Here is a 25646-nt window from a genome sequence, read left to right on the forward strand (position 1 = left end):
CAAGTCAATATCCCCCAAACAATCAGCCAAGAGTGTGTGTTGGTTCATTTCTGTGAAATGTGTTTCCCCAGTCACCTGGGCTGGCCTGGGCTGCATTGTATCGGCCAGCAGCTGCACTGCACTCAAACTGACAGCTACATTAAACCTTGGAATTCTGAGGCAATAAAAAGTAAATTAACTCTTATTTTTTTCCTTTCCTGGTGGAGTGAGTGAATGCATGTCTGTAGGGAAGTGAGTAAGCCTCAGTCCTGAGTACATACCTCTAAGTAGCCACTGCTGGTCTGTCCCAAGCTAGGATCTGGTGTTCAGACTCCAGCCAGGGGTCTGCTTTCCTGGTGTGTGGTGTTTCTGTGGGGTTGGGCCACTGGGTCACCCAGCAACTGCTGATCCTTGCTTACTAATCACATTACAGCTGCTTGAGAGGTTCCCTCGCCACCATTCTGAGAGCCGTAAACGGACTCGCTGGACGCAGTTTCATATTCTCTGGCTGCTTTGTGTCTGCTTGGTAAAGAATGCATCCTAACTGTAGTGGGATTTTGTGGGTTCTGGGATCTTCCCCAAAATACGACTTTGGACCAGAATAAGCCAAAGTCACTCGCCCAGTCTCATAGCACTGTTTAGAACCAAAGGTTGTTTGAGATTGTCTGAAAAACCTTTTGGTTTTTCAAATGTTTCTAGAAGATTGGAAAAAAAACTCATAGCTGCCAGAATTTGATTTTGGGCTCCTTGGCCCAGGATAACTTCGAACCCTCAGAACCCAAGGGCTGCTGAGGATTGAAGTTTGGGAGGCACTCCTACCTGGGGATAAGGAGCTAGAGCAGGAAAAAGCTAAGCTTTTCCCCTTCCATGCAGATAGGAAACCCTGTGTTCACCCACAGAGCTGACCTCTTAGCCCAGAGGCCTGGTTGGGGGTAAGCTGAGGTGATGATGCCCAGGTACCAGGAATTACCTCATCCTTAGCTTTTGAGGTCAGGCATCTCACCGAGGTTTTTTGGTTTTTTGATGTGTGTGTGTGTGTTTTAAGTAAATGTATTTATTTGAAAGAGCATGAGTACATGCGAGGGTGGCGGGGGGCAAAGGGAAAGAATCTCCAGCAGACTGCCTGCTGAGTGCAGAGCCGATGTGGGGCTTGATCTCATGACCCTGAGATCATGATCTGAGCCAAAATCCAAGAGTCGGATACTTAACCGACTGAGCCACCCAGGCGCCCCTCACCTAGTTTAAGTACCTCTTCCTTTTAGTACTAGTTTCCTGACACTCCTCTTCCCTTCCCTCTGTGGAAAGTCACCGTATGGTGCATGGGTTCCTAATTAGTGTGTTTGTGTCCATGGTGCTCACTGGGAGAGGAGGTAATTGATGAAGTGATCTTGGGCAGTCGCACTAAGACACCAGAAGAAAGCAGCTACTTGGAATCAGAGTTCAGTCACAAGACCAGTCTGAATGGATCAGGGTAGAAGTGACCTTTCACTGAAGCATTTTGTGTATTCCCTTGGTTCTGGTTAGCATGGCCCTCAGGCCCCTTTATATTCTTCATTTGGGAACTCGGGACACTTCCTATGTCTTTTGGCACCAGCTGCTATCTTACAAACCAACCCTGGGGTAGGAGCTCTCATCCATTTCATTTTTGCAGTGAGTCTTAAGATTTTGGCCCAAGGTGGGTGGTAATGGGCAAAAGGCAGCTGTGGCAGGGGTCCCTAGTGGTGGCCAGCAGTCTCTGGGAGGAGTCAGTTTTGGTTTATCTGAGCCTTAGGGGACAGGGGAGCATGGTAATGAGAACCACATGGTACCACATATTTCTTCGTCTTGGATCCAAGATGGTAGGGGTGGGAGGATGAGAGAGGCATGTGGGGCCTCCCACTGTGGCAGCCGTGGGTAATTTTCTGCTGCCTCTCCCTGACTGGGGATGCTGCTGCCCACACCTCCCTACCCCACACTATGTCCTGAAGCGATCAGGTCCTTGACCTGCACAACACCAACCAAGGCCCCTAAGCCAAGAATTCAGCTGGGAGACTTTTCACCTTCTTCCTTCTCACTGTCGTCTTTCCTGTTTATTTTCCAAATTGCTGCTCTGCAGCCGAGCAGTGTCTGTTGGCCAGAGCTCACCAGCACTGTGGGATTGGACTCAGGCAGTGGGCTCAAGTGGCCAGCAGGGCACTGGGGGAGGAAGTGGGGAGCTGGAAGAGCCTCCCTGTGCGTCTCCCATGGGCAGCGCTAACCTCGGAGGCGGCCCTGAGCAGCCCTATCACATCCGGTGCTTGTCTCTGCAGCCGGGACCGGAGGATAAACTATCAGAGCTGTGGGGCAGTGCATCATTCCTCTTATTATTTTCTTCTCTGCAGATGGGGTCGTGGAAAGTTCAGTTCCTTTTAACCCTCGAAGTTCTGTTTATTCTACAGCTGGTAGCCTGAATGCCGCGTTTCCCATTACATCACAAAGGGGCTCAGGCAGATCTCTGCACAGAAACGTGTTGCAACTGTTTATTTTTTTCCATATTTAAACATTTCTGACAGCCAAACTCAGCTGAGCCAAAAGATGGAGCTTTGTGAATGAGTCTGGTTGTTGGTGTCTGTGCAGAGAGAAGGCTTTAGAAAACTCTCGTCCCTCCGGTGATTCTTCCCAAACATGTTCTTTTTCCTGGGCAAGGCCTGTGAAGCAAGTTACTTCTGCAGTACACGTGTGTTGATTATGTGCTGTTGTGTGATTAATGGGGCTGTGTTCCGCCTGGTTCCCAGGACACTCTTGAAAACAAGATGTTTCATTTCATTGCCTTTTCCTAGTGTAGTGATTACAGTAAATAAACCAGTGCAGGCTCCTTCCACCTGGAGTCAGTCAGGGAGTCCCCACACTCCGACTCCACTTTCTCTCCCAGCATCACCTTCAGTGGCATGTCCCTTGAATGCCCTTTTTTTTTTTGCCATCTCCCAAAGGCTCCTAGACTGCGGGAGAAACAAATTGCTTAAGGCTGAAACCCCTCCCTAGTAGATTTGGCTCATGCGCAGTAACTCCTCTGGGAAGATTCCAGGATGTAGCTCATTCGTAGCTCTCTTTGCCTCTTGCCACTCCACCGCTTGACCCTAATTGTAAAGCTTTTTTTTTTTTTTTTTTTTTTTTTTTTTTGGTAATTCTCCTGTGCAACTCATTCCTTTTGAAGTACAACTTAGCATCAATAGGTACAAAAACTGGGATAGTCCCAGGCAAGGCAGAGTGGTTGGTCACCCTGTATCCAACCTTCTACAAATGAGAGAAAGGAGAGGGAGTGGGCTGGCCAAGACAGCACTGGGACTGGTTCATCTGCTGAGATGCATGGGAAGCTTTAGTGTCCTGGGATGATCTTGGCAGGCCAAGAATGAGGTTTTTTATTGGGTGGGTGGGGTAGGAGGGGATGTTTAATTCCAGTACAATTAACATACAGTATTATATTAGTTTCAGGTGTACAGTATAGTGCTTCAGCAATTCTGTACCTTACTTGGTACTCATCAGAACAGATGTACTCTTAATCCCATTCACCTATTTGTATTTGTTTGTTTTTCTGCTTATATGTAGGAGAAGATTTCTAAAGCAGCATGGGGGGGGGAACCCATGTGACTCTCTTCATGGTGTGACTGGCCCCTCTGGCAGCATGGGAGGAGGGGAGATTGGCACTCTGTTGCTATCTTGTGGCATATACTTGGCTGGACAGGAGTGGGGGAATTCTGGGAGCTGCCTCAGGCACTGGGTGTCTAGAATGTTTGAGTAAGTGTCTCAGGCACACTGTCTGGAAAGGTGACAGGACCTGCATTAGGCAACTGATTCTCTAAATTCCTTTTCCTCTCTGGTTAGGATTTTAAAAACTCCCCTTAATCAATTTCAACTTTGCCTAGATGGACACTCGCCCACCAGATTGCTGCCATGGATGCAGTTTTGTACCCTAGCTTTTTGGGTAAGAGTTTCTGGAAGTTCCCAGCCATAAGCAACATTTGCCACCAGTACCTCCTTTCACACAAGTGCTTAAAATACTTTAACTGGTCCCTCTTTAGAGCTGTTCTTTCTGCCCTTATTTCTCACAGGGTTGCTATGGATGTGTGGTCGATGCTGGCTGATTTCTGTAACATATTGACTGCGGTGAATCAGTCTGAGGTGCCACTGTACAAGGACCCGGACGATGACCTCACCCTTCTTATCCTGGAAGAGGATCGGCTTCTCTCCGGCTTTGTCCCCTTGCTAGCTGCCCCTCAGGACCCCTGCTACGTGGAGAAAACCTCGGATAAGGTCAGCCCCAGGCCAAACATCCCTCCCCATTCACCCCTCCTCTTAATTCTCCAGACTTTTTTATTCTTGGGAAGTTTTCTGTGCAAACGGAACATGATTAAGTCATTGAGAAGGGTGTTAAGGGAAAATATCGACCTTTTAGCCGCTGACATCCAGCTCTGTGTCCTGAAAAAAAAAAAGCCCTCTCAACTTCCTTTGGTGTGTGTGTGTGTGTGCTTGCTGGCATGTTGTATATACGATCATTTCCTCACTTGTTTAAATAGTGCAGCTTGTGTTGGCAGTGCTCTCACTCAGCTCCAAATGGTTTGCATCATGCTTAAAGCACCCTCCTTCCTCCCCCCTCTCCTCCTTCCCCCAGCCACAAAACTCTGCGCTAGGAAAACAGCCAGGGCTTTTTCCCTTCTCTAAGGAGGGGAGTGATAAATAGGTGACTAGAGAGAAGCAGACACCATGTGTTAACTTACAAAAAAAGCTTTTAGGAATATGAAGCATTCCCCGCTGCCTGGTTTCTATTTTTCTTCCTCTAAGGACTGTGTTTTAACCTGAACTTTTTTCTGGTCTGTTTATAGAAAACAAAGCTCATTGCCTGTTGCCCCGGTGGGGACTCTGGAACTCTTAGTCTCTGCTTAACAGTTGGGTCTTTGGCCAGGTGTGGAGGGTAGGGCAGGCTGCTCTGCTTCACATTCCCATGTAGCAATTGCTTGGGTGGGGAAGGGGCACCCACACACCCCAGGAATAAAGTCTCCTATGCTGAACTGGGGAACCCTGTGTCTGACCTCTTTGCAGAGTTGTTATCATCATATCCCCTGGGGAGGCCTTTGGGAAAGAGGCCACAAATGGCTTCTTGGGTGGAAGCCTTTTGGCCTACATGAAGTACATAGAGAGAGACATAGGGGCATGGCTTTTTTTTTTTTTTTTTTAAGATTTATTTATATGTTTTAGGGAGAGAGAGAGAGAGCATGTGCTAGCGGTGGGGAAGGGGCAGAGATAGAGGGAGAGGGAGAGAGAATTCTCTAGCAGACTCCCACTGAGCACAGAGCCCAATACCGGGCTTGATCCCAGGACTCTGAGAGCATGACCAGAACCAAAATCAAGAGCCAGCTTTCTAACCAACTGCGCCATCCAGGCACCCCAGATAGATGTTTTTTAAAAAAATACCAAATAGTAAAAACTAAATCCCAGCCATAAACTGCAAAAGAGATTATGTATGAAAGAGATTATATTGATTAAAAAATATTGCTATATTGAAGATTTAAAATGTTTAAACTTGTTCTTTGTAGGAAAGAGTTATATGTTCATTATAGATAAGTAAAAAAAAAGAAAGAAATATTTATCCACAGTCCTTTTACCTAGTGGTAACATCTCTGTTATTTTTGCTGATCATAATCATATTTAACTACTAGCATACACACTTTTTTTTATTTATATAGTTATCTTTGCTTATTTATTTATTTATTTAATAAACATATAATGTATTTTTATCCCCAGGGGTATAGGCCTGTGAATCGCTAGGTTTACACACTTCACAGCACTCACCATAGCACATACCCTCCCCAATGACACTTTTTAAAATATAAAACTAAGAATTTTTTTTTTAAAAGATTTTATTTGTTTATTTGACAGACAGAGATCACAAGTAGACTGAGAGGCAGGCAGAGAGAGAGAGAGAGGGAAGCAGGCTCCCTGCTGAGCAGAGAGCCTGATGCGGGACTCGATCCCAGGACCCTGAGATCATGACCTGAGCCGAAGGCAGCGGCTTAACCCACTGAGCCACCCAGGCGCCCAAAACTAAGAATTGTTATACAGACTATAATCTGATTTTTTTCACCAAATCTTTTTTTAGTGTATTCTTATATGGAATCATTTTTTAAAAAGATATTTATTATTTGTTTATTTATTTTAGAGGGAGAGATAGAGGAGAACAAGTGGGTGGGGCAGAGGGAGAGGAAGATAGAATCTCAAGGAGACTCTGTGCCAAGCGTGGAGCCCAACATGGAGTTCGATCTTGGGACCCCAGGGTCTTGACCTGAACTACAATTGAGTCGGCTGCTTAACCAACTGAGCGCCCTCTATGGAATCAGTTTTGATTATTACTTTGTATTCTTCTGTATGCCAAGATTTCTTTAACTAGTCTTCGCTTTATTGAGCCAAGGGACTGTTCTCAATTTTTGTACTGCTGTAAACAGTGACATGATCCTTATAGCATAATTTTTGCATATATTCCCCTTGGTTAAACCTATTGACATATAAAAAACCTCTTCCTCTTTGGATGTGTTTAATGACTAATATCTTGGGAATGTCAGACTCTCTCTCTCTCCTAAGAGGAATACTCATTTTATGCTTTTCCAGTGAAAAGTTGGGAGTGAAATCCTGCTCTTCTAGTGTCAGAAGGGGATAATAATGGGGAATTGTAGTATGTGAGGCTGAGGATAACTAACACCGTGTTTATATGTTGTGGGAGAATGTCAGTTAGAAGAGAAACTGGGTAAGCATGGCTTGGGCCAGGAGATCTTAGTACTCTTCTTCTGTGATCACAAGGTGAGTTTGACTCTGGAGGGTACTTCTGGGAATCATCTACTGGCTTAGCTGCCTTTTGGTGCAGAACAAGGAAGGAGGCCTAACCAGCTTCAGACTTGCTGACCCCTAACTCCTCATCAACCCTCCCAGTGGTAGTGTCAGTATGATATGTGTATGTGATACAGCATATGGTACAATGCAGCATATGACGAGTGTATGATGTGGCCAGAGAAGAACACAGAGCCAGCAGCCCATGCCCTCAGCCTGGAGCAGTAGTTCACAGGCTGCCCCAGGGCAGTTGCACCTCGTGGCAGCTTGAGACTAAGGTAGGTCTCCACCTCAAGGACTGTGAAATAGGTATGTCAAACATAACGTCTCCAGATCCATACTCTCCCATAAATCTGGTCTGTCTGTCTTCTCTCCATCTTGGTAAATAATAGCTTTGACTTTGGGTAGCTTATATCAAAATTCTTGGGGTTATTCTTGGCTACTCTCTTTTTCTCACACCTCCATATCTAATTTATCAGCTGTTCATGTATTCTTTACCTTCAAAATAAATGCAGATACAAATCTTTCTTACCACCCCACCCTAGATCAGCTCTTTGTAATGCCTTCTGACTGGTTTCTCTAGTTCCTCCTTCCTCCTACTCCCCAGTCTGTTTTCAGCACAAGTGGAATGATCTTTTTATTTATATATTTATTTATTTTTAAATTTTTAAAAAAGATTTTATTTATTCATTTGACAGACAGAGATCACAAGTAGGCAGAGAAGCAGGCAGAGAGAGGAGGAAGCAGGCTCCCTGCTGAGCAGAGAGCCTGATGCGGGGCTCGATCCGAGGACCCTGAGATCATGACCCGAGCCAAAGGCAGAGGCTTTAACCCACTGAGCCACCCAGGCGCCCCAGAGTGATCTTTTTAAAACATCAATAAGATCATGTCACTTCTTTGTTCAAAACTTTCTGATAGCTGCTTCTCTCACTTAGAGCAAAAGCCAGTTTTGGTGGTAGTGGTGTTTTTGGTTTTTTTTTTTTAAAGGATTTTTATTTACTTGAGAGAGAGAAGGCATGAGAAGGGGGAGAGTCGGAGGGAGAAGCAGACTCCATGTTGAATAGGGAGCCTGTTGCGGGACTCGATCCTGGGACTCCAGGATCATGACCTGAGCCGAAGGCAGTTGCTCAATGAACTGAACCCAGGCACCCTAAAAGCCAGAGGTTTAACAACATCCTGCAGTGCTCTCAGTGATATGACACCACCTCTACCCACCCTTAACTCTGATGTCAGCTCCTACTGCTCACCTCCTACCCGATATGCTCTAGTCACATTGGCGTCCTTGCTATTCTTCACACAAGCCAAGCACTCATGTCTAAGGATCTTTGCACTTGCTTTCCTCTTAACCTAGAACACTGTGTTCCCAGAGAGCTATGTGGCTCTCTCACTCCCTTCTAAATGTCACCTTGTTAGAACAGTCTTCCCTAGCTACTCTGTATAACATGTTTCTTTCCTTTTCTTTTTATTCTACTTTATTCTCCATTGCAGAGGAAAATAACGTCTCTATATCTAGCATGTATTGGTCCCAGGATTAGGTACTTCTAAGTTCTCCTGATAAGTCTGCCAAGTAAATTAGTACCTTTGTGTTGTTTGTTCTGTTGTGATGGTGGTGGTGGTTTTTCAAAGAGGTGACTGAAGTTCAAGAGAAGAGTGAAAATATGTTGATAAACTCGTATGCGTCATCTGCATAGCTGACCTAGAATCTTTAGGTCAGCTATGGAGGGAATCTTTAGGAACCTCAGCCTTTTAGAAATCTGAAAGAGATCAGTATTTTCTCCAGCTTTTAGTGTTCGGTACCAAGAAATGTAAAATATGTCAAGGACTTGTCAGTAGCAGCAACACGTGCAATTTCAGTGCTGTCCAGATTGGTCCCATGTTTGGTCCCACCTTGATGCCCATTCAACAGGTATTTACTGAGCATGTCTGTATTATACTGTCTTACACACAGAACAAGAGAGATCTAGACTTGTAAAGCAAACATCCTAGTTTGGGAAGCAGTTGGTGGCATGTACAAATGTGAGAAGCAACACAAGTTAATTTGAACCTGTAATTAAGGAGGAACTCTTGAAATTTTGTTGAGCTGGTAATATTCCAAAGAAGGCATTGCTTAAGGAGCACTGATTTGGCATTAGTGTATCATTGTATTTCCTAAGCATGTTCTGTGGAACTCTAGTTTTATAGGTTCTTAATTGTTAGATGAAAGTAAAAGACTTTCATGATCATACAAGTTATGGTAAAGTAATGTTAAGCAGGGATGCCTGGGGGGCCACAGTCAGCTAGGCATCCAACTCTTGATTTCAGCTCAGGTCATGATCTCAGGATTTTGAGATTGAGTCCCAAGTCATCGAGCTCCCTGCTCAGTGGGGAGTCTGCTTCTCCCTCTTCCCCTCTCCGGCTGCCCCCCCCCCACTTATGCTATCTCTCTCTCTCTCTTTCTTTCTTTCTCTCTAAAAACAATAATTAAAAAAATTAACAACATTAAACAGAACCCAATACTGTAAGACTTACTGGAGCTTTAACATAGTGTACTGTGAGAATAGACTTTGCAATCTTTCCCAAACTTGATTTACCCGTGATGTTTTTTTATTTAACATCTTGCAGGACTAGTATTTAGCTTAAAAAAAAAAAAAGGTTAAAAAAACAAACAAACCTGGGTGTGGGATGAGCAAGAGGTAAGAAAACAGGTAGCTATTGGAATCATCCAGAAGAAAAATCAGATGAGGGTAAAAGCAGAGTAGAACTAGTTACATTCTGAGATAGACATCACAGATGTTGAAACAGAGCCAGCCAGGGCAAAGAAAGTGACCTTAGGTTCATTGTGTGGCTGCTGGACATCTAAATTCAGAAGGGATAAGTAATTTACTTACCCAAGGTCATGTAGTTAGTAAGGAAGTGTAGGCTTAGAACCCTTCCTTTTCTGTAGTACTTTAAAACTTCATGTTCTGGGACTCTTGGCTGGCTCCGTCTGTATAGCATGGATGCATTCTTTCTTTCCTTCCTTCCAGAGAGGGAAGCAGGGAATGGCAGAGGGAGAGGGAGAGAGAGAGAATCTCAGGCAGACTCCCCACTGAACATGGAGACTGACGCAGGGATCAGCACAGGGATGGAACTCATGACCCTGAGATCATGACCTGAGCCAAAATCAAGACTTGGACGCTTAACCAACTGAGCCACCCAGGCGCCCCAAGCGTGAAACTGTTAATCTCGAGTTCATAAGTTCGAGCCCAGTGTTTGGCATAGGTTTACTTAAGAAAAATTAAAAAAAAAAATTTTTTTTAAATCCTCATGTTCTAATGATTTGGTGTCTAGGATTTGGTTCAAAATAATTTATGGATAGAAGCATGAATTAAAAAAAGACCAAATATTGATCATTCTTACATCTGAATAATGGGTGGATTGATTTCATTATAGTGTTCTACTTTTGTGTATGTATGAAATTTTCTATAATAACTTGTGGTTAAAAACAGTAATATATAGCCATCCTGAAAGGAGGCAAAACAAAATTCTGTGTCTTTTCTGCCACATTATGTGCATAAGTGATTAAAAAAGTAATCGAAATGTAATAATAATGAAGTTAAGCTCTTGCAGGCACTAATCGCCTTCCAGGCACTGCGCCAAACTCTTTACTTGCATTTTCTCATTGAAACCCCAACAGCCCTATGTGCAGATAGGAGAAATGATGAAAAGGAAACTGTTTTAGAAGAAAGATGTTCAGTTCATGTTGTGCCTTAGTCAGTGTAAAAAAAAAAAAAAAGCTTAATTGTCATCTTCAAAATCTATGTATGTAACTGGTGATACTAACCAAGGATCTACAGTGTTTCTATAGGATATATAGTCTTTACTTTATCTAAAGAACTTTCCTGAAACTCTAGTTATTTAAAGGTACTGATGCATTTATACACGCAGAGGTGTAAGCAGTGCTTATTCTATCATCCCCATAGTAGTTTTATTTGTCTTCCTCCCCATATTGTCTGACCAAGAACTAAGTGAAGAACTTTTCAGTAAGCTAATGCTGTGGCCATTCTTTGGGTTGATTGGGGGAATAAATTATTATAAGTCACATTATAAGTTGGTGTTTTGAGTCTCATATCACATCCCATTCATTCTTACAGTCATTTTTGCTTTCTTTCTGGATGTAGGATCCTAGGAAACTTCGTCATACTTAAATATGTTGTTGAGGTTAAAGGTGGGGTTTAAATTGTCCAAGTTTTGGAACTCCTGGCTTGTCTGCTTATTTATTTGTTAAATGACATTTTTGGAGTGTTGTTTGTTGTATACATAATTACCCCAAAATGTTTAAATGGAAAATATAGAAAAGCGCAAAAAATAAAAATCACCTGCAAACTACCACCTAAAGTTAATCAGTGTTAATAGCATAGTTTAAGTCCTCCCAGTCCTCCCCATGCTTAAATGTGTATACTTATTCTTTTCTTTTCATAAAATTAGACTGTCCAGTATATGCTTTGTTCTTGTTTTATGTCTTTTATACATTTATATATACTATACATATTTTTTTAAGTTTTTTAAATTTATTTGACAGACAGAGATCACAAGTAGGCAGAGAGGCAGGCAGAGAGAAAGGAAGGGAAGCAGGCTCCCTGCTGAGCAGAGATCCTGCTGTGGGACTGGATTCCAGGACCCTGGGTTCATGACCTGAGCTGAAGGCAGAGGCTTTAACCCACTGAGCCACCCAGGTGCCCCAAGATATACTATATGTATTATATATACATATATATACTTGTACACGTGCATACATACGTGTGTGTGTATGTGTGTGTAGTTTTGGGCAATATATTGCCTTTGTTGTTTGGTGGTCTAGAAAATATTCAAGTGCTACCAGTGACTAATTTATTTAAAAACATACTTGATCCTCTATTCTCAAAGTATCAACATCAGGGGCGCCTGGGTGGCTCAGTGGGTTAGGCCACTGCCTTCGGCTCAGGTCATGATCTCAAGGTCTTGAGATCGAGTCCCGCATCGGGCTCTCTGCTCAGCGGGGAGCCTGCTGCTTCTCTCTCTCTCTCTGCCTGCCTCTCTGCCTACTTGTGATCTCTCTCTGTCAAATAAATAAAATCTTTAAAAAAAAAATTAAAAAAAAAAAAAGTATCAACATCAAGAATAGAAAAAAAGCCAGAGCTATTGACTCATGTATTTAAGATATGGAAATTAGGGCTGCTTACAAATATGTATTTTCTTTTTCACACAGTTCCATGTTGTTTCTAAATTTACAGTAGTTATTTAGAATTAATTTTGTATTAAGTGTTTTCAGTGCACACCATCAGGTCTTTTACTCTATGGCTTTCCCCCTCTTTTTTTTTTTTTAAGATTTTTATTTGTCAGAGAGAGAGAGAGTGCCCAAGCTGGGGAGCCACAGGCCAAGAGAGAAGCAGGCTCCCTACTGAGCAAGGAGCCCAATGCAGGACTCAATCCCAGGACACTCTGAAACCATGGCCTGAACCAAAGGCAGATGCTTAACTGACTAAGCCACCCAGGCGTCCGGGTTTCCCATTTTTATTATGTCCTTTGACTCATCTGCTATTCAGTAGTAATATACATACTTATGCAGAAGAATCAAATAATTCACAAAAATATATACAGTCAAAAACCACCTGCCAGGAATAACTGCTGCTAACAATTTGATATTTACCTTTTTAGACTGCTTATATACTGACTAAAACATATTTATACATGTATATACCTAAATGATCAAAATGATAGTGTGGTGTGCATTCTTTTCCTTACTTGGCTCTTTTTATTTAGTGATCCGTCAAGGACATTCTTCATGACTACTTTTGAACACTTGCATTTTGAAATAGTTTTTATTTTGCCCTGGCACATGAATGGCAGCTTAGCTTAAGTCAACTTTTTTTCCCCCTTAAAACTATAGGCATTATCTTGGGGCTCCTGGGTGGCTCAGTGGGTTAAGGCCTCTGCCTTCGGCTCAGGTCATGATCCCAGGGTCCTGGGATCGAGCCCCACGTCAGGCTCTCTGCTTGGCGGGGAGCCTGCTTCCCTTCCTCTCTCTCTGCCTTCCTCTCTGCCTGCTTGTGATCTCTGTCTGTCAAATAAATAAAATTAAAAAAAAAAAAACTATAGGCATTATCCCATTGCATTAATGGTTAGGAAAAAATGGAGGAAAGTCTGACTTTCCTTCCTTTGAAGTCAGACTCTTTCTTTGGTCCAAAGGGGGTAACTTACAGCCTTTTATAATCTTGAATTTCAGATTGTACAAGGATTTATTTAGATGTTGGGCTTTGTACTTTAATTTTTTATGGACACCGAATGAGCTTTTTAATAAGCAGATCCACTTCTATCTTTGGACCAGAAAAGTTTTCGTGTCCTTGATTGCTAATGTTCTGTTTATTCTATTCTTTTCTTCACTGTCTTCTACATCTCTTTTTCTGTCATTTTCATCTCTTTTTGCTTTGCCTCTGCATTGTCGGAGAGCTTCGCAAGTTTATATTCTCTGGAATTGATTGAGATTTTTAGAATGCTGATTCTACTTTTTATTCCTTCTAATTCAGCTTTTTTTTTTTTTTTAAGATTTTTTTTATTTATTTGACAGAGAGGGAACACAAGCAGGGGGAGCGAAGAGGGAGAAGCAGGCTTCCTGCCGAGCAGGGAGCCCAATGTGGGGCTCGATCCCAAGACCCTGGGATCATGACCCGAGCTGAAGGCAGACGCTCAATGACTGAGCCACCCAGGCGCCCCTCTAATTCAGTTTTTAAGTCTGCTAATATATTATATGTTAACTCATATTACTTCCCTATTTTATCCTGGAATCTTTATATTTTTGCCCACCTTTTATCCAAGTCTGTTTAATCTATCTTTGTTTTGTCATTTTTCTTTTATCATACTTCACAGAGTCTATGATTTTAAAAATTCAGTTTTAAGAATATCTTCTTCATTTAACATTCCCCATACTCCCTGCAAATATGCTTTGTTTCTCTATCTTTTTGTGTGCTATGTTCTCCACTTTTAATGTTGCAGACCCTTTTCATAAGCCCCAACTTGGATTTCTATAATCTGATTCTGGCCAGTTACATTTCTTTGAACAAAGAAAGGTGTCCTCAGGTTTGATAATCTGCTTCAAAATAGGTTATGTAGATTCTCATGGGATTTCTCCTTTGTCTACAAATACTATTTAAAATCTTGTCAAGTCTGTAGCTGGTTATTATAAGTTTTATAAGTATTACCAAGTCATAACCCTAAGGGAGTGGGGAGGAGGCCAGGTGGTATCCAATCTTACTAAATGAATTTATTTTCTACATTTACTACTCTGTATATAGTGGAGCTACTACACCAGAGCTAGTTTCCTATGTCTGAACTCTATTTCACATAAATGATATGGCAATTTCCGACCTCCTCACTGGAGCTGTGTTCATGTCAAGAGGAAAGTCTACTCCCCGGCCACTCTATTTTTTTAAAAGATTTATTTATTTATTTTGGGAGAAAGAGATAGCAAGAGGAGGGCCCAAGGAAGAGGGAGAGAGAATCCCCAGCAGACTCTGCACTGAGCTCAGAATCTGAAACAGCTTAGAACCCTGAGATCTTAGAACCCTGAGATCATGACCTGAGCTGAAACCGAGAATTGGACACTTAACCAGATCTGCCACATAGGCACCCCTGGCCACTTCCCATTTAGTATGGTAGTTTACCCCTGAAATGCTGATTGTGAATGTTACTGATTTGGAGCTGTAAAAAAGCTTCCAAGTGGTGTTCTGCATCTACCCTATGCCCTCACACTTCTCAGTAGACAGAATAATGGCCCATTGAAAATGGTTCACATCTTAATTCCTGAAACCTGTTGAATGTTACCTTACAAGGCAAAGGTGCCTTTGCAGATGTGATTAAGTAAGGATCTTGAGATGGGAAGATGATCCTAGATTGCTCACATGTGATTAATGTAATCACAAGGGTCCTTATAAGAAGGCAGAAATGTCAAGAGTCAGAAAAAGAGAGGCGCCTGGGTGGCTCAGTGGGTTAAGCCTCTGCCTTCCACTCAGGTCATGATCTCAGGGTTCTGGGATCGAGCCCCACATCAGGCTCTCTGCTCGGCGGGGAACCTGCTTCCTTCTCTCTCTGCTTGCCTCTCTGCCTACTTGTGATCTCTCTCTGTCAAATAAATAAAATCTTAAAAAAAAAAAAAGAGTCAGAAAAAGATGTGATGATGAAATTAAAGGTCCCAGTGAGAGAGATTTGGAGATAGTGTGCTGCTGGCCTTGAAGATAAGGGGAGGGACTATGAGCCAAAGAATGCAGGTGGCCTCTAGATGCTAAAAAAAGACAAGGAAGCACCAAGAACTCCCAAGACCAAGGGTCTGAGAACACTGTCAACACCTTGTTAACTGACAAAACTGACAACACCCTGTGAACACCTTGATTTTAGAATTTCTGACCTTTAGAACTGTAAAGTAATAAATTGTATCGTTTTAAGCCATTAAATGTGTAGTAATTTGTTACAGCACCAATAGGTGACTAATACACCCTTCCAAACTGGAGAATTTTGCAGGCTTTTCATTTTTTACTTCTCTTGGTGCTTTCTTCTTCTTTTGTTTTTTTTTTTTTTCAAACTTTTAAATTACAAAATATGCGTATGGAAATGCATTAAACAAAAAGACTTGGCACAAAATGAGGAACTTGACCAAGCAGGTCAAGAAATAGAACAACACAGGGATGGTAATTACCAGTTCTATTCAGTTTATGTAGGAGGCCCTAGCCAGTACAGTAAGACAAGAAAAAGAAATAAAGTATTAAAAATATGATTGGAGGGGCACCTGGGTGGCTCATTTGGTTAGGTAACTGCCTTCATCTCGAGTCATGATCCCAGGGTTCTGCGATCAAGTTCAGCATTGGGCCCCCTGCTCAGTGGGGAGTCTGCTTGTTCCTCTCCCTCTGCCCCTCCTCTGGCTTGTGCTCACGCATGCTCTCTCTCTCTCAGATAAACTCTTATTTTATTTTATTTTTTTTAAAGATTTTCATTTATTGGACAGGCAGAGATCACAAGTAGGCAGAGAGGCAGGCAGAGAGAGAGGAGGAAGCAGGCTCCCTGCTGAGCAGAGAGCCCGATGTGGGGCTTGATCCCAGGACCCTGGAATCATGACCTGAGCTGAAGGCAGAGGCTTTAACCCACTGAGCCACCCAGGTGCCCCTAAACTCTTATTTTAAAAAAGATGTTTTGGTAATACATTATATGTTAATAAAAATGATTGGAAAAAAAAAAGATTTGGAAGGGTGAAAAATCAAGCTAAAGATGTCTTTGTTGGCAAATGTGATACATAGAAAGTCTTTAAAAAAAAAAACAAGGATAAATTAATAGGGTAAGTCAGTTTAACAGAGTTGCTTCATATAAAGTCAGTATACAAAAATCAATTCCTTATCCCCATACTAACATGTAACCAAATAAGATTTTTTTTTAAGTTGACTTCTTTTTTTTTTTTAAAGATTTTATTTATTTATTTGACAGAGAACACAAGTAGCAGAGAGGCAGGCAGCGAGAGAGAGAGAGAGAGAGAGAGAGAGAGAGAGAAGCAGGCTCTGCACTGAGCAGAGAGCCCGATGTGGGGCTCGATCCCAGGGTCCTGGAATCATGACCTGGGCCGAAGGCAGAGGCTTTAACCCACTGAGCCACCCAGGCGCCCCTTTAAGTTGACTTCTTAAAAAAATAAAATGTAAATGGATTTCTTAGGAGTGCAAGCTGTTAATTGGCTCTTAGTGATCTGCTTCCATCTGTCCTCTTTCCATCTGGTAGTAATTCTTTATGATTTATGGCGGATGGATGGCATTTTCCTGTTTAAGAGCTATTGACTGCTGTGCATCAGGTACTATTCTGATACCACAGCCATGGCAGTGAACACAGTAAACAGTGGGCAGATGCCAGCACATGGGAATATATTCTGTGTATCCAGTTTGGTCACTTCATTTGGGATATTGGAAGTAGAATTATTTAATTCAGAGGTCTGTGCTTTTTTTTTTTTAAAGATTTTATTTATTTATTTGAGAGGGAGAGGTCAGTGAGAGAAGCAGACTCCCAGATGAGCCAGGAGCCAGACGAGGAACTCGATCCCAGAAGTCCAGGATCATGACCTGAGCCGAGGGCAGCTGCCCAGCCAGCTGAGTCAACCAGGTGCCCAGGTCTGTGCTTTTTTTTTTTTTTTTTAAAGATTTTATTTATTTATTTGACAGAGAGAGATCACAAGTAGGCAGAGAGGCAGGCAGAGAGAGAGGAGGAAGCAGGCTCCCTGCTGAGCAGAGAGTCCGATGCGGGGCTCGATCCCAGGACCCTGAGATCATGACCTGAGCCGAAGGCAGTGGCTTAACCCACTGAGCCACCCAGGCGCCCCCAGGTCTGTGCTTTTTAAGGAGCTTTTTTGTTTGTTTGTTTGTTACAAAAATAGCCTTTCTCGGGTGCCTGGGTGGCTCAGTTAGTTAAGTGTCTGCCTTCAGTCAGCTTAGGTCAGGATCCCAGGGTCAGGATGGGGAGCCTGCTCCTCCCTCTCCCTCTGCTGCTTCCCCTACTTGTGCTCCCTCACTCTTTCTCTGTCAAATGGATAAATAAAATCCTAAAAAAAAAAAAAAAAAGAAAAAGAAAAGGAAAAAAAAACCCCAAACCTTTCTTTGTATTATGAAATAGATGCTCATTTTAGAAATAACTAGGAAAATCAAGATTTATGAGTAAGGAGAAGAAAAGTTTCTGTGATACTTCTTTCCTGGTTGGGTAGATGGATAGATAGACAGACATGTGAAATTTTTTTGCTTTTTGACAGAAATAGAATCAAATCATATATACTGTTTTGTAATCTACTTTGTTCACTTAACAGTAAATATATCCTGCCTGTATTTCCATGTTCACCTAACATGAATTTTAGTAGCTGCCTTATATTCATTTGTGTGGACGTACCATAATATTTGCAGAGTCCTCAACTATTAGGCATTTTAGGAAGTTACTCACTTTTCATTTATTTAAATGATGCCCTCTCGGGCAGAAATCTTTACATTCATCTTTTGTTAGTTGATTTTGAATTGCAGTTACTCGGTCAAAGATACATGTATATTTTTAAGAGTTTTGATAGGTAGTGCCAAATTGCCTTCCAAATAAAGGGAGAGCCATTTAAACTACAGAGTATAAGAGTATTTGTTTTCTAGCATCCTTATGGTTTAATTTTTCCTAACTTTTCCAGAGATGGGCAAAAAGCAGTATTTCATTGTTTTGATTTTTCATTTTTGATTACCAGTAGGGTTGATTTGATTACTAAAACGTCTGTGCTTATTGGCATTACATTTCTTATAAACTGCCTGTGTTCTTTGCCCATTTTACTATTAGAATGCTCATCCATTTTTTTTCTTAATGATTTGTGATGGCTTTTAAAAAAAATTTTTTTTTTAAAGATTTTATTTATTTATTTGACAGAGAGAGATTACAAGTAGGCAGAGAGGCAGGTAGAGAGAGAGAGAGGAGGAAGCAGGCTCCCTGCAGAGCAGAGAGCCCGATGTGGGACTCGATCCCAGGACCCTGAGATCGTGACCTGAGCCGAAGGCAGCAGCTTAACCCACTGAGCCACCCAGGCACCCATTTTAAAGATTTATTTAATTTAGAGAGAGAGTGAGTGCATGAGTAGGGGGAGGGGCAGAGGGAAAGGGAGAAAGAATTTCAAGCAGACTCCCCACTGAGCATGGAGCCTGATTCAGGATTTGATCCAAGAACCATGAGATCATGACTTGAGCCAAAATCAGGAGTCAGATGCTTAACTCATTGAGCACCCAGGTGCCCCTGTGATGGTTGTTTATGAATAACTTTTGAACTTTGTTTTTCTTTTTTTTTTTTTTTAAGATTTTATTTATTCGTTTGACAGGGAGAGAGAGAGATCACAAGTAGGCAGAGCAGCAGGCAGAGAGAGAGAGGGAAGCAGGCTCCCCGCCAAGCAGAGAGCCTGATATGGGGCTTGACCCCAGGACCCTGAGATCACGACCCAGCTGAAGGCAGAGGCCTAAACCCAGTGAGCCACTCAGGTGCCCCACTTTTGAACTTTCTTTAGTTGCCTTTGTATTAGAATGTTTTATTTTTATATTAAATGAGATGAGAACTTTCAGAAACTTGGGAGGGATGCAGCATTCTATGGTTTAGGTAGTAAGAGCATGGATGTTATTTGTCACTGCGCTAGATAAGATCTTTTGTTTGTTTTCACCCTTTGAGTCTGTTTCTCCTCTTCATTCTTCCCTATCAGTCCCTAGATATCTAAAGAAAAACCATGTCCAGCCAGACATTTAGAAATGAACTATGACTAAGCAGGGTCGGGCCTGGTTAGTACTTGGATGGGAGAAATGAACTATGAACTGTATCTATTTCCTTTTCTATTTTGCCTGTTTAGTGGAAGACATTCTTGATAAGAATATAAACTTAATAAAAGTTATGTAGTATTTTGAGAAGGCCTCTGGTTTCTATCTAGCAAGTATTATAAAAAAATTTTCCCCTTCTTACTTGAAGTGCAGTAAACACCTTGATGGGCTGCTTTGTTTGATGATTCATTTCACCAGTGGCCCTTTGGCACTAACCATTTGTATCGTGTGCATCTCTCTGCCTACCTCATTATGGCTCTCCCTCACCTTCTCTGTGCTCTCTTTTACCTCTTTACTAATTGTTGATAAATTTGTAGAATTACTGTTTACTACTTCTGTTTACTCCAGTACTTTCAGATTTATCAGTTATTGCCTTATTTATAAACCTAATTCCCCAAGTGGGCCCTATTGAACTCCATTATCTTTTTTTTTTTTTAAAGATTTTATTTATTTATTTGTCAGGGATAGAGGGAGAGAAAGCGAGTGAGCACAGCTTGACAGAGAAGCAGGCAGAGACAGAGGGAGAAGCAGGCTCCCTGCCAAGCAAGGAGCCCGATGTGGGACTCGATCCTAGGACGCTGGGATCATGACCTGAGCTGAAGGCAGCCGCTTAACCATCTGAGCCACCCAGGTGTCCCTTGAACTAACTCCATTATCTTTATGCTTATGCTATGGATAGGTCAATGACTAGGTGTTTTTTTTTGTTCTTGGATAATAATTCTCATACTTTAGCATTCTTCAGAATCACCTGGAGGCTTTGTTAAACCACCCAATTCCTGGGCCCAGCCTCCAGTGGTTTAGGGTTATTTGGGAGGAAGAGACAGAAAAAATTGCATTTCTAACAAGTTCCCAGGTGATGCCGATGGTTTGAGAACAGCTGTTTTTCGGTGGCTGCCAGGGTTGTAGCCATATGGATAGGTCAATGACTAGGTGTTTTTTTTTGTTCTTGGATAATAATTCTCATACTTTAGCATTCTTCAGAATCACCTGGAGGCTTTGTTAAACCACCCAATTCCTGGGCCCAGCCTCCAGTGGTTTAGGGTTATTTGGGAGGAAGAGACAGAAAAAATTGCATTTCTAACAAGTTCCCAGGTGATGCCGATGGTTTGAGAACAGCTGTTTTTCGGTGGCTGCCAGGGTTGTAGTCATCTGGCAAAGATTTTGGCCCAGGTAAAAATAGTAAAGATTTCTGGCATAAATAGTCTTCCTCATTTTGTCTTTAACTTTGGAATGTAGGACATATTACCCAAGAGTTCATATACTTTGCCCTCATGGTTGCCAGACAGGTTTCTGAGTTCTTCAAAAAGTTATATTCAGAATGCTATAGATATGTTTTTCCAGAGTATATATGAAGAGTCACATGTCTGGATCTCTTTTCCTAAGAGGGCTCTGAGCAAAACATCTTTTTTTTTTTTTAAAGATTTTATTTATTTATTTGACAGAGAGAGATCACAAGTAGGTAGAGAGGCAGACAGGAGAGAGGAAGGGAAGCAGGCCCCCTGCTGAGCAGAGAGCCGATGCGGAACTCGATCCTAGGACCCTGAGATCATGACCCGAGCCGAAGGCAGTGGCCTAACCCACTTAGCCACCCAGGCACCCAAAACATCTGACTTTTTTTTTTTTTTTTAAAGATTTTATTTATTTATTTGACAGAGAGAGATCACAAGTAGGCAGAGAGGCAGGCAGAGAGAGAGAGGAAGGGAAGCAGGCCCGCCGCTGAGCAGAGAGCCCGATGTGGGACTCGATCCCAGGACCCTGAGATCATGACCTGAGCCGAAGGCAGCGGCTTAACCCACTGAGCCACCCAGGCACCCAAACATCTGACTTTTAATGAGTGTTTATCATGTGCTAGGTATTGTTTTAATGCTTTACATTATCTCATTTAAATGTCACAGAAGCCCCATGGGAATTTGAACTTTATGAAAGAACTTGCCCAGGATGAACACAGGTAAGAATGAACCAAATCCAAGCAATCTAAGTTGAGAGCACGTACTCTTCATTGGATATAAATACAGTAGTAGAGTAGTTGAACAATTATTTCTTAGTATATCTCCAGTTCTCTTCTTAACTTTGACAGTTCTTTTATTTTCACTGGGAGCTTGACTTTCCACCAGGAGCTTGGGAATTCTTTTTTTTTTTTAAGATTTTATTTTTTTTATTTTATCAGAGAGAGAGAGAGCACAAGCAGTGGAGGAGGGCAGGCAGAGAAGGCAGAGAGAGGAGCAGGGACACCCCCCCCCCTTCCAGGACTTGATCCCAATTGATTGAGCCACCCAGGTGTCCCGAGCTTGGGAATTCTTCACCTGGTTTGGGGAGATTATCTGATCTCGCATAATAGTTCTGGAGAATGAACAAAGAAATAAAAGTTCATGTGAGGGGAATGGATGCTCAGATTGAATTTATCTGCTGCTTTCTCTCTGGGTTGGATGTTCTTCACATCTTAGAATGAATGTCCTGTTGCCCAAAGACACCTGAGTGTCTAGAATATGAGTCTTTGGAGAGAGAACTTAATTTATTTTTGGGAAACCCTTGAGAGTGCGCTAAGAGGATGAATTTATGCACAGGGTGATCTACATCATTTTAGAGGTGTGCCCAAGAGCAAAAAAATCTTAAGAGTAGTGGCAGTGCAACATATAAGAACTAAAAAAATCAGGACAATGCCTTGGGCTCCAGACTTTGCAGGCAGGATCGCTTAGAGATAAACAAGCACTCTTGGAGTTGGTTAATGGCGGTAACTGATACATAAAAACCTGAAGGTGAGCGATGGATGGAAGTTTGCCTGCCTATCCACAGATATACATACATCTTTGGTTCAAGACTAAATAAATATGAGCCATAATTTAAAAAAAAAAAAAAGTTGAGGTGGCTCAGTCGGTTAAGTGTTTGGCTCAGGTCATGATCCTGGAGTCCGCAGATCAACCACCACATCAGGTTCTCCACTCAGCAGGGAGTCTGCTTCTCCCTCTGACCGTCTCCCCGCTTATCCTCTCCTTCTCTCTCTTTCTCTCTGTCTCACAAATAAATAAAGTTGCAGTGGGTGAGAGGATGAAGTATGTTACCTAGATTGAGGATTTAACTGTTGACACAAATGTCTGCCTCTGTCCCACTCTTTATTTTCTTTAATGTAATTTTCATATATGTAAGAGAATATTGTGTTTTTACTTTATAATTTTAGATATCTGAAAATCGTCTTTATTAAAGTTAATACTTTCCTTTTATTAATCAACTTGTTGGCATATAATTTACATATAATAAAATCTTACATTTGAATGTATTGATGGTGTATATATACCTATATATGTACCTGAGTAATGACCACCCCAATCAAGATAGAGAGTGTTACCTTCCCCTAAAATGTTCCTAAGTGCCTCTTTACAGTTATTCTCCCCAGTCTCACTACCCATCTTGGGCAGCCACGAATCTAATTTTTTTTTTTTTAAGATTTTATTTATTTAGGGACATCTGATTCGCTCAGTCAATTAAGTGTCTGCCTTCGGCTTGGGTCATGATCCCAGGGTCCTGGGATTGAGTCCTGCATCGGGCTCCTTGCTCAGCAAGGAGCCTGCTTCTCCCTCTGCCTGCTGTTCCCCTGCTTGTGCTCTCTCTCTCTGTCTCTCTAACAAATAAATAAAATCTTTTTTAAAAAATGATTTTATCTATTTTTTAAAAAAAAGATTTTATCAGGGGCGCCTGGGTGGCTCAGTGGGTTAAAGCCTCTGCCTTCAGCTCAGGTCATGATCTCAGGGTCCTGGGATCGAGCCCCGCATCGGGCTCTCTGCTTGGCAGGGAGCCTGCTTCCTCCTCTCTCTCTCTTCCTCTCTGCCTCTCTGCCTACTTGTGATCTGTCAAATAAATAAATAAATATCTTTAATTAAAAAAAAAAGTTGAAGTTATTAGTCTTTTAAAAAAAATAGATTTTATCTATTTATTCTAGAGAGAGCATCAGCAGGGCGGGCGGTGGGTGGTTTATGCAGAGAGAGAGGAAGAAGCAGACTCCCTGCAGAGCAGGGAGCCCAATGTGGGGCTCGTCCTCAGGATCATGACCTGAGCCAAAGACAGATGCTGAAGCAACTGAGCCACCCAAGTGCCCCTGATTATTCTTACTATAGATTAGTATTACCTATTTTAGAATTTCCTGTAAGTGGAATCCTACAGTGTATTCTTTCACTCAACATGGTATCTGTGAGATTGATGCATGTTGTGTTTTTCTAGTGGTTCATTCCTTTCACTGATGAATAGTATTTGTCAGTTTATCCATTCACTTTGAGTTTGGACATTTGGGTTTTTATTCTTTGGCTGCTATGAATAAAGATGCTGTGAACATTAATGTGCAAGTCTTTTTGTGGACATATGTTTTTATTTCTCTGGGGATAAATAGCTGGAAGTAGAATTGCTCAGTTACATGATAAGTATATTGCTAACTTTATAGAAACTGTTTTCCAAAGTGATTAAACCATGTTATATTCCCACTAGCAACACTTGAGAATTCTAGTTGTTTCACGTCCTTGCCCAACGTTTGGTATTTCCAGTCTTTAGCATTTTAATCATTCTAGTAAAGTGTGAAGTGATCTCATTTTAGTTTTAATGGCATTTGTGTAATTAATGATGAGCATTTTTTTCTTGTGTTTATTAGTAATTTATAGGTCCTCATTTGTGAAATGTCCAAATCCGCAGCCTCTTTTCAAAATTTGGGATATTGATGTTTTCTTATAGAGTTGTGAAAGTTCTTTATATATTCTGACAACAAATCCTTGTCAGATACATGTCCTGTGAGTATTTTCTCACCCTGTATGGCTAGCTTTTTAAAATTTTTTTTTTAAGTCTTTTTTTTTTTTTTTAAGATTTTTTTATTTTATTTATTTGAGAGAGAGAGACAGTGAGAGAGAGAATGAGCGAGGAGAAGGTCAGAGAGCGAAGCAGACTCCCCATGGAGCTGGGAGCCTGATGTGGGACTCGATCCCGGGACTCCAGGATCACGCCCTGAGCCGGAGGCAGTCGTCCAACCAACTGCGCCACCCAAGCGTCCCGCTTTTTAAAATTTTTTTTAAGGGGCGCTGGGTGGCTCAGCGGGTTAAGTCTCTGCCTTCGGCTCAGGTCATGATCCCAGGGTCCTGAGATGGAGCCGAGCCCCGCTTTGGGCTCTCTTCTTGTCAGAGAGCCTGCTTCCCCCTCTCTCTCTGCCTGCCTCTCTGCCTACTGTGATCTGTGCCTGTTAAATAAATAAATAAAAATCTTTAAAAAAAAATTTTTTAAGACAAACTTGAAAAGCAAATGGTTTTAATCTGATGAAATTTGGGTTTTTAAAATTTTCTTTGTGATTAGTTTGTTTTGTTTTAAGAAATCTTTGTTTTTGCCTTCTTAATTATACCTTTAAAATTTTTTAGTTGTTCTAGGGCTAATGATTTGCATCCTTACCTTTTCAGAATATATTTTAAGGTCAGTATTGTAACTTTTTACACTTCACACCTGTGCTTCCTGCTTCATGGTTTACAAATGTAATCATTGCAAAATAGTATAATTTCATTCACCCATTCCCTCTTGTTCAGTGCATTTATTTTCCTTCTTTTTTTTTTTTTGAGATTTTATTTTTTTATTTGAGAGAGAGAGCATGAGAGAGGAGAAGCAGACTCCCCATGGAGCTGGGAGCCCGATGCGGGACTCTATACTGGTACTCCAGGATTATGACTTGAGCCAAAGGCAGTTGCTTAACCGACTGAGCCACCCAGGCACCCAGTGTTTTCATCTTCTCTTTGACTTTTCATACGGTATAAACCCTACCATACCATTATTATTTCTTTATTTTTTTTTTAAAGATTTTATTTATTTATTTGACAGAGAGAAATCACAAGTAGATGGAGAGGCAGGCAGAGAGAGAGAGAGGGAAGCAGGCTCCCCGCTGAGCAGAGAGCCCGATGCGGGACTTGATCCCAGGACCCTGAGATCATGACCTGAGCCGAAGGCAGCGGCTTAACCCACTGAGCCACCCAGGCGCCCACCATTATTATTTCTACTTTGTTATCTTTTAAGTAAATTACAAACAAAAATAAAATACAAACTTTTATATCTATCTACTTATTTACTGGTGCTTTTCATTCTTTAGAGTTAAATTTCCAGATGATAATCATTTCTCTTGAGCCTAAAGGACACAGTGGGTGGCAGGTGACAAATTCCTGTAGCTTTTGTTTTTCTAAAAATGTCTTTTTCTCCACACCCCCTTTTATCTTTGATTTTAAAGGATTTTTTAAAAAACTGGATATAGAATTCTGGATTGAAGTTTGGTTTTTTTTTCTTTCAGCATCTTCAAAATGTGTTTCTCTTATTATCTGGCACCCATTGTTTTCTCAGGAGAAATCAGCATTCATATGCCTCTCTGTATAATGTTTCTTTGGGGGGGGGATCTGCTTTGAATATTATCTTTTTATCTGTGGTTTTCAGAAGTTTGATTGGGATGTGCGTTAAGTGTAGTTCTTCTTACATTAATTCTGCCTGTTCACTGAC

At 41.7% G+C, this 25646-nt stretch overlaps 1 protein-coding gene across 2 annotated transcripts in view; it reads left to right on the forward strand.

Annotated features, from left to right (window-relative positions):
* The window catches only part of SMG6 (SMG6 nonsense mediated mRNA decay factor), a 251682-nt gene that overhangs the window by 121968 nt on the left and 104068 nt on the right, over window positions 1-25646 (forward strand). For both annotated transcript variants that reach the window (XM_044248158.1, XM_044248157.1), the window contains exon 13: window positions 4047-4248. In XM_044248158.1, the coding sequence (XP_044104093.1) occupies window positions 4047-4248 (202 nt within the window). The remainder of the gene's footprint in view (window positions 1-4046; window positions 4249-25646) is intronic.

This window comes from Neovison vison, chromosome 5 (assembly GCF_020171115.1).
Source record: "Neovison vison isolate M4711 chromosome 5, ASM_NN_V1, whole genome shotgun sequence".
Taxonomy (NCBI): Eukaryota; Metazoa; Chordata; class Mammalia; order Carnivora; family Mustelidae; genus Neogale; species Neogale vison.